Below are 13,410 nucleotides of genomic sequence, written 5' to 3' on the forward strand. Positions count from 1 at the left end.
CTTGATAACAAAGTGTGGAGCGGGAGGAACACAGCAGGCCAGGCAGCTTCTGAGGAGCAGGAAAGTTGACGTTTTGGGTCTTGACCATTCTTCAGAAAAGTTACTTTTCTGAAAAAGGGTCCCGACCCGAAAAGTCAGCGTTCCTGTTCCTCAGATGCTGCCTGGCCCGCTGTGTTCCTCCCGCTCCACACTTCAGAGTGACAATGAGCCTAAGAATTAAACTGTTTGAACAAACTGATGAGTTGTGAGTATTTCTTATTGAAACAGTCAGTGCAACTCCGATCAGAGCGTTGTGTTTTGAACAGTTACTGAACCTAATACTGAGGAGCCTGGGCACAGCCACAATGCCTGCACTTCAGGTCTTACACTGCCTGGCTGCTGAAGAGTTTAAACACTTTATTAAACAAAAGTATGGTTTTCTTTTCAAGAACATGCTGATACAGATTCGAGTGGCGTGGGTGGAATAGAAAACTTGATGTGTGGGTCCCTCAGGTCTAACTGGCGCAAGGGGCTGACATGTTTGCATGACACCCTCCACCAGATCTGACTGACCAGTGCTACACTTTAGTTGCTGCTGGGGTCTCAGCTCCTCTTAGGATGTTACGGTCATGAAGACTTCTGGCCTCCACATCTCCCCTCCCCGTCCTGTGAAAGTGCTGGGTGTTACAGAAACTCCTGGAGATATAACATTGTTGAGAATGCAGATGCTGCCCTCTGCTGGGCCTGCATCCTGCCTGGTCCCCGATCTATGAAATGTCAGCGCCTCACTGTACTCTGCTGTGAAGGCGCAAGCTTGAACAGTGTTACGCTCGTAACACACAAACCTGGCTTCAAATCCCACCAAGGAGATTCACGCATTAAAATTTAGCTTAGAAAGAAACATTATCATGGAAATTTAAAGAAAAAACACAGTAATAATATCTAAACATAAACGACTACAAAGCTGTTGGAAATTCAACGGGTTCGTTCATATACTTCAGGAAAGGAATGGAATCATAGCCTCCTCCTGCACTGTGGGGATTCTATTCAGCCTATTGAGTCTGTACTGACCCAACGAAGAACATCCCACCCACCCCCACCCCCACCCCCACCCCCACCCCACCTCTGTCCCCTTAACCCTGTATTTACCATGACATATCCACCTAATTTACACATCCCTGGACGCTATGGGCAATTTAGCACAGCCGATCCACCTAACCTGCACGTCCTTGAAACCGGAGCGCCTGGAGGAAACCCACGCAGGCACTGGGAGAACGTGCAAACTCCACACAGACAGTCACCCGAGGCTGGAATTAAACTGGGATGCTAGTGCTGAGGCAGCAGTGTTAACTACTGAGCCACCGTTTTGCCCAAAAACTGCACCATGAGGAACTGTAGTGAGCAGGGTTTGAACTTACATGGGGGATCCGCAACAGATTATCTAATCCAATACCTTAACCACTCAGCCATGACATAAAGCAGTGATGTCTGCTCTCCTTGGGCTTTACATTATTCTTTCGCAGGATGTGGTGTGTCACTGGCAAAATCAGCATTTGTTGCCCATCCCTGATTGCCCTTGAGCTGAGTGACTCTCTTCAGAGGGCCGTTGAGAGTGCGTCACATTGCTGTTGGTTTGTTGTCATGTGGCATCAGGCACAGGAGTTGGCTGGGGATGGTGAAGAAGCCCCGACCAATGTGAACGTCTGCACGTCATCAATTTGCACACAGCACGGTGGCTTAGTGGTTAGCACTGCTGCCTCAGTGCCAGCGACCCCGGGTTCGATTCCACCCTGGGGTGACTGTCTGTGTGGAGTTTGCACATTCTCCCCGTGTCTGCATGCGTTTCTTCCCATGGTCCAAAGATGTGCAGGCTAGGTGGATTGGCCATGCTAAATTGCTGATAGTGTCCAAGGATGTGTAGATTAGGTGGGTTATAGGGGTGATGGGTCTGGGTGGGATGCTCTGAGGGTCGGTGTAGACTTGTTGGGCCAAAGGGCCCGTTTCCACACTGTAGGGATTCTATGATTGAAGTAGGCCAGACCAGGTAAAAGCAGCAGGTTTCCTTCTCTAAAGCACATTAATGGTTCAGGTAGTTTTTGTTGAGGATCAATGAACACTGTTATGGTCCCTATTACCTGAGACTAGCTTTGCGTTCCACGTTTTTTAATCACATTTAAATTCTGTCAGTAGCCAGGGTGGGATTTAAACCTTTTGTCTAGCCTCAGGATTTCTAGTTCAGTGATTTTGCCACCATGCCACTGTCTTCCCCAGTCAGGGGAATATGTGACTCCATTACACATTATTGTGATTGTATTTTCACTCTGAAATTTCTGAGATATTGAGTTCTCTGTATTGCACTTTCCTGAAGAAGGCCTTCTCAGGAAACGAGGGGAGGGCTGCAAATGCCAGTCTGACCTGGTATGCCGACATTGCACCGAGCGAAACAAACAAGCATTTGAGTCATTATCCTGTCTAGAGATGCATCTTACCTCTTTTTTTTTTATTTTTGTAAATATCACTTGAGTAGTTGATTAAAAGTGGAAGCTGTAGTTAACCTGTTCGTCCATCCTCCTTGCATCTTAATACCAAACTGGTTGAAACTAGCCATCTCAGCTTAGATAAGCGAATATATTTGCAATCTTTCAACTTTTTTTGTGGCGTTGGTGAATGCAATTCTCGGAATGGAACAATGAATCAGTGGAGAAGTGGCAAATTATTTTAGTTCAAAATGTTACAAGATGCACTCCCACCCTGCCTTTTTATTTTCTCAAACCAGTTTTGTCTCTTTGGTAGCACCTGGTTTATCCTCTAGTTTCAGCCTTGCAGTGGCGAGACCAAATGACTTCTAGATCTGACCGTGGCAGGCTGCAGAGGGAGATTGAGGTTATTAGGAACCCAAGAGCATTAGTGGTCACTCGTAGCCCACCTGGTGGTCTATGGATTCATTGCTCCATGGATTCCCTCTGCTCCCAGTACTGTAGAATTTGAAATTCTGTCTCTAATCGCACTAGATCCTTGGATCAAAACACTGCCAGTCAATGGTAGGGACCACTTTTTAACGGTTTAAAACCTCAATGTAAGAAGCAATACTTCCTTACCTTGCCTGACCCTCCCTCGCTGCTGGTTATCCCAGGTTCTGCAATGTAGTCTAATGATTTTACCCCAAGAGGCTTTCAGCCAGGTAACCCTCGGATCCGACCCCTAGACTAACACATCTGTGCTGCCAAGCTGTAAAACCCCACTATCCAAGACACCAGAAACAAGTAATCAGAGCAGGAGTAGACCATTCGGCCCATCACGCCTGTTTCAACTTCCGGTATAACCGTGGCTGACCTTGGGCTTCAACTCCACTTTGCTGCCCACTCTCCATTCCTTTTGATTCCCTGTTTATCCCAGTATTCAATATATTCAACAAAGAGCATCCTTAACACTCCGGGGTAGGGAATTCCCAAGACTCTCAACACTTTGAATGAAGTAAATTCTTTTCCTCTCAATCCTAAATATGCTTCCACCCTGAAAAGTAATCAATCGTTGTATCCATCAACCTGCTGCTATAAATTTCAGACAGATTGTTACCCATTTTCTCAACTCCAGAGAATGTAGACGCAGTTTACTTTGCCTTTTGTCAAAAGGCAAAGCGCTATACCCAGGGAGCAGTTCAGTAAATGTTCGCTGTTTGCCTCCATCTTTTTAATGTAAACTTTTTAAAACAGAGGAGACTGGATCTGTGAATAATGTTGCAGATGTGGACTCCCTAAAACCCTGATGAATGTCCACAACCGTCCCATTTTGCTGCTAAACCACAGAACCTCCATCAAATTGCCACCAAACTTTCTGACTGCCCTTTTAGTATTCCGCTAGGTAAATGGGAAATTCACCACTGCACTTGCTTAAATAGCAGTTGTTTGGTACGTCTTGCTTGGTCCTGTACTTCAAGAAAAGTAAAAAGTAATAATTTGGGGCAGCACAGTGGCTCAGTGGTTAGCACTGCTGCCTCACAGCGCCAGGGACCAGGGTTCAATTCCACCCTCGGTCGACTGTATATGTGGAGTTTGCACATTCTCCCAGTGTCTGCGTGGGTTTGCTCCAGTTTGCTCCCACAGTCCAAAGATGTGCAGGTTAGCTGGATTGGCCATGCTAAATTGTCCCATAGTATCCAGGGGATATGGTAGATTAGCCATGGGAAATGCAGGGTTACAGGAATAGGGTAGGGGGGACGTGAGTCTAGGTGGGATGCTCTTTGGAGGGGGCAGCACGGACCCGATGGGCCGAATGGCCTGCTTCCACACTCTGGATTCAATGATTCTGACCCTCTCTATAAAGGAACAGAAGATGACACATAGGAACGAAATTTTATACGTGTATAAAGACAACGTAGCAGAAGTGTAGTTTGGACATTATAATCTATGGGTCTTCTTGCGGCCAGCTGTTTTGAAGAGCTAGACCATACCCCCACAGCTGTGTTCTTTCCCCGTAGCTTTGCAAACCTCTCCCTTTTCAAGTGTTTATTCAGCTCCCTTTTGAAAGTTACTGTTGAATCTGCTTCCACCATCCTATCAGATTGTAACTCACTCATTTTAAACAGAGAACATGCTCATCCCCGCAGTGACTTTCTTGCCAAACTGTCTGAAACCTGTGCTCGTTTCCACCAGTCGTCCTGCCCATGGGTACGGTTTTTTCTCATTTACCCTGTCAGAATGTGTACACTTTTTTTTTTGATCTGCTCTGTTAAACTGTCGTTTTGACCTGCCCCCATTTCACGTTTTAAACAAAGTATCTCCTTGTCCCCTTTGTTCATTTTATATTTAAATCAAAGTGTTTTAACCATCAAGGATTGATAACACAAAATGGAAAGGCAGTTTGGGTGGTGGTTGACCCTAGTTATGTGGGAAAGCTGAATTAATATAAGAGGTTGACAGTGACTACTGAAAGACCACCAAGTTAATGACAGTTCAGGGGGAGTCATACCAGACTCAACACTAACCCAGTTCCTCTCCACAGATGTTGCCAGAGCTGCTGATTTTCTCCAGCAATTTTCTGTGGTTGTTAATGAACATCTCTGTTGACTTGTTAATTCAACCCATTTGATCCCAAAAAGACTTATTTAATACTTTCCAGTCAGCCTTTGGTTATCAGTATTTGCCTTTTACAGTACCGTTTTCTTACCTGTTGTGATAATATATACCAATAGAAAGACAGAGAAAAAATCTGTTGAAGTGAATAGGTGTATGTCAGCTTTGGAGCTGTTTGAGTTACACTTGTAGAGGGTTGACAGAACACAGTAGATTTTCAGGAGGAAAAAACCCATTGCGTGACATCAGGTGATGTGAGTCATGTTTGTAAAGGGTAAGTAAGCTATGTGACCTCAAATCAGTAAAGAGGATACATAGTCTTTAATTTAATCACTCATGGGATGTGGGTGTCACTGTCTGGATCAGCATTTATTATTCATAGGGCAGTTAAGAGTCAACCACATTGCTGTTGGTCTGGAGACAAGTGTAGACCAGACTAGGTAAAGATGGTGTTTTCAACCAAGTGGCACTTTCTGACGAGCAGCAATGGTTTCATTGTCATCATTAGACTCCATCATCATTTCTATTAAATTCACATTCCACCACCTACTATCGCAGGATTTTACCTGGGTGCCCAGAATATTACCTGAGGCTCTTGATTAACAGTCCAGTGATAAAACCACTAGGCCATTACCTCCCCCATTTGCTTCAAGTGCACTCAATCCCTGAACGGAATAGTATTGCTACAGCGCAAATGTAAAATACTGCAGATGGTGAAAATCTCAACTTGTAACAGAAAATGCTCAGCAGTGTAAGCAGTAACTGTGGAAAGAGGGAGAGAAGGTTCAATTAACATTTGACTGCCGCCAAACAAATTACAGGTTCACTGACATAACCCCACCCCAGAGACAGAGGCCGTGCAAGTGTGAGAATGTTATGGGGTGACCACTCCTTTAGTGTTAATGACTCTATCAATGGGATCAAGCTCTCGGGTTGATTAATCTTTGCACGGTTTAACATAATTTTTTTTTATAACAAAAATGACTAATTGCATTGGATGAGGTAAAATAATTGTATCTATTCTGGTAACTACCTAGTGACATGTACGTGGATTTGCTTGTATGTGATGCACATGTTAGAAGAATTGCCATTGTAAGCATTGCTCAGATATTGTCTAATGCAATGTTTTCCCACCTTTCTTGTTGCCCATATGAAAGGTTTCACAATCAGTAAGGTCTTGCACACGTTGGAAGTACTGGATCGTCACTGCTTCGACAGATCTGATTCCAGCAACTCCCTAGACAGCCTGTACCATAAGATTTTTGGGACAAGTCAGAGCAAGGATAGCCAGGAGGTGAGTCATTATCATGTGATGTGCATTGTTTACATTGCAAAGCCATTTTGCCTAGCTCATGCAAGAGTACATACGTGTTTAAGGATATTGCATTAATTTTGTTTGAATCAGCTGTTTGATGTGGAGATAACGGATTTTAAGGGAAAAAAAAATGAAGAAATGGCAGTCTCCAGTCATTGGAATGTTGCCAAATTGTGCAGATGCTCAGAAAGCCTTTGAGTTAAATTCTTTAGCCCCCTGAAAGCATGAGTGCTGATTGATAAAACCATAAAAAGGCCAGAAACCCTTTGATTTATTTTAGAATTCAAGGATAAAGAAGTATGACAAAGTTGAACAGAGTCATGCAAATAGTTGTTTAGTCACTCAGAAGTTGAGTATTGCTGCAAAGAGAGATTTGTTGTTGTTGAGCTTGTACTCATCTGGTCAAGCACAAGAATTCCAAATTTCAAATGACTGCAACAATTAACACTGTTAGTTGAAAAGCATGCTGATTGGTTGGCAAGTCAGCTCTAATTGCCCAAGACATTGCCATGGGGATTGGCTCCCCCTGATTCTCCACAATTCAAAGAAAGTACAAGGCTTGAAAAGTTTCCTTTTGCTTTCAGAGCACGGGTCCCTGTCTGTAAATGTCCCTACATGTGTGAATAAGCCATGCTATGAACTTGACCAGTCATCTTAAATTGGCTGTTAATCTAGCTGTTAGTGTACTTGAGATTGGACAGCACTTGCTAAACAATCACGGAATCGTGCTTAACAGCAGACGTTTTGCGAGCTGGGTTGGCTGAAGACGATCTGGTATGCCTGTTATGAGCAGTCAGAGGAACATACTGTTTCATTTAGGTGGCCATTTGTTGGGAAGTGTTGGTTCTGTCTCTTGCATTGTACCATCACTGACCTAGGCATAATGTAACCCAATTGTGTGGTCATCTGAAAACCTGGACTAAGGGAAGCATTCTGTTAACAGAATATATAGAATGTGTAAAATGGATGAGATGAATGATGGAATTCCAGAGAGTGAGGTTTTTTTTTCCTCTTAGAAATGCAAAAGATTCATTTTAACTTCTTTTAAAAATACTGCAATACAAATTAAGTTCTGAAATGAATGAGTCTCCACGTTTGTAAAATTTAAAAGAATCAAAGAACTATGGATGTTGGAAATCAGAAACACAGCAGAAATTGCTGGCCAAACTCAACAGGCCCAGCAGCATCCATGGAGAGAAAGCAGAGTTAACGTTTTGGGTCCAGTGACCCTTCTTCAGAACTGATAGTAGCTGGAAAAAGGTTGGTATTTATCCTGAAGCTGGGAGGTGGAGACAGGAGTAAACAATACGTTGAGATGGAGCTCAGAGAGAGAGAGCGAGAGAAGAGCAGTTGGGCAGACAAAGGAATGGGTAAAGGTCAGCCTGGGGGAACAATAGCTGCTAATGGGGACCATTAGTAACTGACAATGAATTGTTCATAATAGCAGCCCATTGATGACCAGGCCTGGTGTGTGGGGATTATGTTAAGGACTTTTAGAGGATTTTACACCCTTCTGTATTAAATTTCAATTTCAATTTTTCTGTCCACGCAGATATTTTGTCTAATTCATTCAACAATTTGATGTATTTTTCAGTTCCAAAACTTCCTCGCTTTACTTTTGCATCATCTGCCAACTTAACTATTTAGGTTTGTGATTCAGTGTTTTCAAATCAACCTGTTCAGAGATATTAATACACACCTCTGGAGAAGGTGGAAGTTGAACCTGGATCTCCTGGCCCAGAGATAGGGACATTACCACTGCATCACAAGATCCTCGAGTTTCTAGTTCTGGTTTTTGCATTGCAGAAGTACTGTTTTTCTTGTTCACTTTCTTCAGTACATCTATGACCTTATCACTTGATACATCCATTTCAACATTTTAAGATCTCATTTCAGTGTCCAGTCATTGTTTGTCTCTTTCTGGTGGTATCTAATAGCACGGTTACTCGCACAGCTGTCATGTACGTTTTTCTGTTCGGCATCAGCAAAACTTTTTTAGACCACACAACGCTCCATTGCAACTTTTCAGATTATTCCAACCAGAATTAATCAGAACACTTCCTTCACTGTTCCGAAATAAATCCTTTAATAAGCCCCAATTCTTTTCAGATGCCATATTTACAGTGTAGGAAGGCTTGCTATTTGATTTGGACTAGTGGCTCGTAATTATTTGTGCAGAGCAGTTATTTACTGTGTAAGGTATCTTCCTTTTTCAACTCCCCCTGACTGCCATCTCCCATCCAATCCAGATTTTATACCTTCTCCCATCCCCTTGTTCCACATTTGTAAAATTAAAATAATCAAAGAACACTGGATGCTGGAAATCAGAAATGTAACAGAAATTGCTGGGAAAACTCTGATTTTAAATGAGTCATTGATGTTGTCAGCAAGCACAATGTCTGAGTTTTTTTTTTCCCCACTTGCCCACAGCAAATTGCACCGAATGATGAGGCAGTTGTGACTTTACTGTGCGAGTGGGCAGTGAGTTGTAAACGGTGTGGAAAGCACAGAGCGATGGCAGTAGCAAAACTCCTGGAGAAGAGGCAGGCTGAATTCGAGGCAGAGGTGAGTAGTTGGTCTGAAATCCAGGAACAAGCATAAAATGTCGGGAGTTAAAGCTAGTCAATCCCCTGTGCAACAAATGAGAAAAATCGTTTTTTTTTTGTTGGCAAGCCTATTTAACCTCCTGGGAAGGTATGTTTGTTCAGAACCAGTTGTGGAAAAAATCTCTGTTCTGTTTGAATGTGTGGAATATTACTGTTTTGTATCTAACACTAGGATAATGTAATGTCAGACAACAGAATTGTTAGTCTTTTTGAGCAGTTGCTGTTAACATCAGACACTCCCATATTGGTAAAAACCAACCACGTCCCACAGCTTTGGCTGTGGCCTCAAAAGTTACTGCATCAGCCCAACTGTCATTTGTTTTTCACACCAACTAATCCATACAGAATTTCTGAGTTTTTCAAGTTTGTTGGAAAATATTCTTTGAAAATTCAGAAAGGAGTGCAGTATTGGGTATCCGAGAGCGTGTTCCAGATCAACTTTGATAGTTGCAAAATGAAAGAAAATTGCTCATTGAAAGTAAGTTAGTTACAGTGAAAAACTGCACTACACAAATGCTATCTACTCACTTGCTCATGCACTTATTTTGTAGCGATGCGGAGAGTCAGAAGTCCTGGATGAAAAGGAGTCGATTTCCTCTGTGTCCCTAACTGGCTCGAGCCTACCTGTGTTTCAGAATATCCTGCTCAGGTTTCTGGATACTCAAGCTCCTGTATTAAGTATGTTTTGGTTACTGTCTCTGCCATTCCTGTTTGTCTCCATCCATCTCGGAGACGGTGGGAGTTGGTGGGGTGGATGGTGAAATCTTGCACAAAGCGTTTTATATTTTTAAAAATAAACTTTGCATAATGTATTTCCATATATACACAGTCACGAACGCAGTTCAGTACTGTATGGTAGCGTGTCAGAGAAACAAACAAACATTGGAGTTTGACTCTATCCAAACAAACCAAAGGCACCTCTTACTTGAACCAGGCTATATTTATGTGCATTTGAGGCACCAGGAGCATCCGTCACTTTGCACACGGCGCTGACCTGGATCAGAGTGCTGGAAAAGGTGAAACATCCTGGGCTAATTGTTTCACCCTTGTGGACCGAGACCAATATCTGGAATTTCTATCAGTTGGGAGAGTGACAGAAGCCCTGGAGAAATAACATTGTTAAAAATACAACTTACCTCAATGATCCCGAAGTTATAGTGGGAAATTGAGAAAAGCCTGAGGAAATTCAGGCTTTCAGTCTTGTCTGGACAAGTCCCCTACAGCAGTATCAGTGGAATTAGGACTTTGACAATCATGAGGCTGGAAGAGCACAGCAGGCCATGCAGCATCTGGAGGAAAGGAGCAGTCAACGCCTGAGACGTTACCCACATCCAGTCGTGTAGAAGGGTTATACCCGAAACATTGATTGCTCCTTTCCTCCAGATGCTGCCTGGCCTGCTGTGTTCTTCCAGCCTCCTGTTGGTCTCCAGAATCTGCAGCTTTCTTTTGTCTCTATTTAACAATCATGACTGTGATCTTTGCCTCCACTCTGTCGCATGGTGTGTTAATGCTTTAGTGCTTCATTCAAGTGGCTTGAGAAAACATCAAATAGGTGGTTCTTGTGAATTAGTTTACCAAGTAAGTTCACCTCTGGGTGAAGACTGAATCAGGTTTCTCCTCAATCAGATGCTGTTGCTTTTCATTTCCTCATTTAGAGAGTGGCGTGTATATGGAATGGGCTGCCAGAGAATGTGGTTGATGCAGGTACGATAGCAACATTAAAACAAAACATTTGGATAGGTACATGGATGGGAAGCCTTTAGAGGGATATGGACCAAATGCTGGCAATTGGAATTAGCTTGAGTAGGCACCATGGTCAGCATGGATCTGTTTGGGCCGAAGGTCCTGTTTCCAAGCTGTACTACTTTGACTCTAGAGGACGATGACCAGATCTACACTAGATTGCAGGTCTCGATTGACTCAAACAGAGTTGAGTTTTTAGTTTGAATATTTCAGGAAGAGGAGGAGAAAACATTTTTAAGGAGCTCATGTAAGCAAAATAGAATGGATCTGAAAATGCTGTGAAAGCTCATTTAACCTGAAATGTCAGCTTAGATTGCCCTGTAAAGCTGCTACCTGGCCTGCTTGGTTTTACAAACATGTTCTGCACTATTACACGTTTGGCTCACAAACCTGAGATGCCATGTGTCCCTTCCATTAATTGTTGCTTTCGTAACAGACAAGGCACAGGGGAGGTTTAGAAATGTTCCTGACATATCCTATTATGCCCTTTTGTTGCTTTCATTTGGATAAAATTTGTTTCAGTTGTTGTGTTTCATTCCATTTTCCAAACTTTTGTTGAATCGGAGAACTGGAGTTACATCATTTGAACTTCGGTGGTAGCTTTGTTATTTGTTTGTCAAAGTGTGGATTTCTGCTTCTGCTCCAGCTTGGGAGATATTTAACCTTGACTTCCCCTTTCCATGCGGACTGTGACCTCTTGGCCTCCTGGACACGTTCATGAATGCTGAAATCAAGTTTAAGGACCTCATTTTTGAGGCATGTTACAGCCTCCATGTTCAGTTCAACAATGTTGGGTCATGGCTGCTGTTTCCATTTGTTTTCTGAGTCTGTGTGAAGTATTTACATCTCCTGTATCCATTCTTGTTTCTTTACTTGACTTGATCTTTTACCCTCTTGCTTTTTGCATTGTGCCTTTACACCATGCCATTTAACCACTGTTGTCCCCCAGCCTATCTTTGTCCTTGTCTTTTTGTTCCTTTCCCCACCTCACCCTCTGATTATGTACCTGTTTAAAACCTGTCCGTTCTTAAAACCTTCCTCTAGCTTTGAAAGGTTATGGACCTGAAACATTTACTCTATATCCCTTCTGTATAGATGCTGACCGATTTACTGGGTACATTCCAGCACTTTTCTGTTTTCATTTCAGTTTTCCAGCAACTACACTATTTTGTTTACATTTAACTGTTCCAGTAGAACATAAACAGCGTTCAAATGTACAGTAGTTGAAAATGTGGGGTGAACTTGTACTCATTTGTGAAGTGTGTGCTTGCTATGCAAAGATTACGTGGTTGAATTTTTCAAGTTTGACTTACAAATTCTACAAAAGGTTTGGCTCCTCACTTTTTCCTGTTTTTCTGTATATGCACCAGCTGACCTCAACAATGAAAATGAGAAAGCAGAGTTTGTGAACCTAGTGCTGTTGTTTTGTGAGTTCATCCGCCACGATGTCTTCTCACACGATGCGTACATGTGCACTCTTATATCCCGAGGAGACCTCACGTCTGTAACCACTTCAGCAAGACCTCGGTCGCCAGTTGCAGACAACTCCGAGGAGCAGTACACGAAGGAGCATGATGACAACCTTCATGGAGTGAAATTGGAGGTAAAACTTCATTCCTTGTAAATCGTGAGGTGGTTGGAGTCTAACAGGCATAGAGAAACAGACAAAAAACAGATCCTTTGGTCCAACATGTCCATGCTGACCAGATATCCTAAATTACTCTGGTCCCATTTGCCAGCATTTGGCCCATATCCCTCTAAATCCTTCCTATTCGTGTTCCCATCCAGATGCCTTTTAAATGTCGTCTGTGATGTGGAGGTGCCGGTGTTGGACTGGGATGGACAAAGTCATAAGTCACACAACACCAGGTTATAGACCAACAGGTTTATTTGAAATCACATGCTTTCGGAGTGCTGCTCCTTCTTCAGGTGTCACTTCGCTTGATGAAGGAGCTCCGTTCTGAAAGCTTGTGATTTCAAATAAACCTGTTGGTCTATAACCTAATGTTGTGTGACTTCTGACTTTTAAATGTTGTAATTGTACCAGCCTCCTCCATGTCTTCTGGCAGCTCGTTCCCCACACGCACCACCCTCTGTGTGGAAAAAGTTGCCCCTGAGGTCCCTTTTTAAATCTTTCCTCTCTCACCTTAAACCTATGCCCTTTCATTCTGGACTCCCCTATCCTAGGAAAAAAACCTTGTCTGTTCACCCTATCCATGCCCATCATGATTTTATAAACATCCTATGAGGTTACCCCTCAGCCTCCTATGCTCCAGGGAAAATAGCTTCAACCTATTCAGCCTCTGTCTATAGCTCAACCTCTCTGATCCTGGTAACATCCTTGTAAATCTTTTCTGAACCTTGACCATTGTACCCATTTTTAACATGTTTGATACATGGTTGTCCTGTTAATGCTTGTTCATATAGTTACTACCCTTTATGATCTAGTTTGACATCTCTCTTGTTTGATTACAAACAAAACTCGGCTACTCGGCCCTTTAAGCCTGATTTGCCATTCGCTAAGATCATGGCTGATCTGATGTTGACTCGACTCTACATTCCTGCATTCCCTGATGATAATATTTCAATCGCTGGAAAATCAAGAATCCACCTACCTCCTAAAGTATTTAATGATTCTGCATCAACTGTGTTTTGAGGAAGCAAATTCCAAAGACACTCAACCCTCAGGGATAAG

The 13,410-nt window shown here is 42.8% G+C and overlaps 1 protein-coding gene across 1 annotated transcript in view; it reads left to right on the top strand.

The window, feature by feature from the left end:
* The window catches only part of LOC109914935 (mediator of RNA polymerase II transcription subunit 12-like protein), a 159,403-nt gene extending 147,064 nt beyond the window's left edge, over window positions 1-12,339 (top strand). Inside the window, exons 11-14 of the mRNA XM_048604504.1 lie at window positions 6,209-6,345; window positions 8,797-8,931; window positions 9,524-9,650; window positions 12,086-12,339. Of these exons, the coding sequence (XP_048460461.1) occupies window positions 6,209-6,345; window positions 8,797-8,931; window positions 9,524-9,650; window positions 12,086-12,339 (653 nt within the window). The remainder of the gene's footprint in view (window positions 1-6,208; window positions 6,346-8,796; window positions 8,932-9,523; window positions 9,651-12,085) is intronic.
* The last annotated feature ends 1,071 nt before the right edge of the window (window positions 12,340-13,410 follow it).

The sequence above is a fragment of the Rhincodon typus genome, chromosome 13 (assembly GCF_021869965.1).
Source record: "Rhincodon typus isolate 14 chromosome 13, sRhiTyp1.1, whole genome shotgun sequence".
NCBI classification, from domain to species: domain Eukaryota; kingdom Metazoa; phylum Chordata; class Chondrichthyes; order Orectolobiformes; family Rhincodontidae; genus Rhincodon; species Rhincodon typus.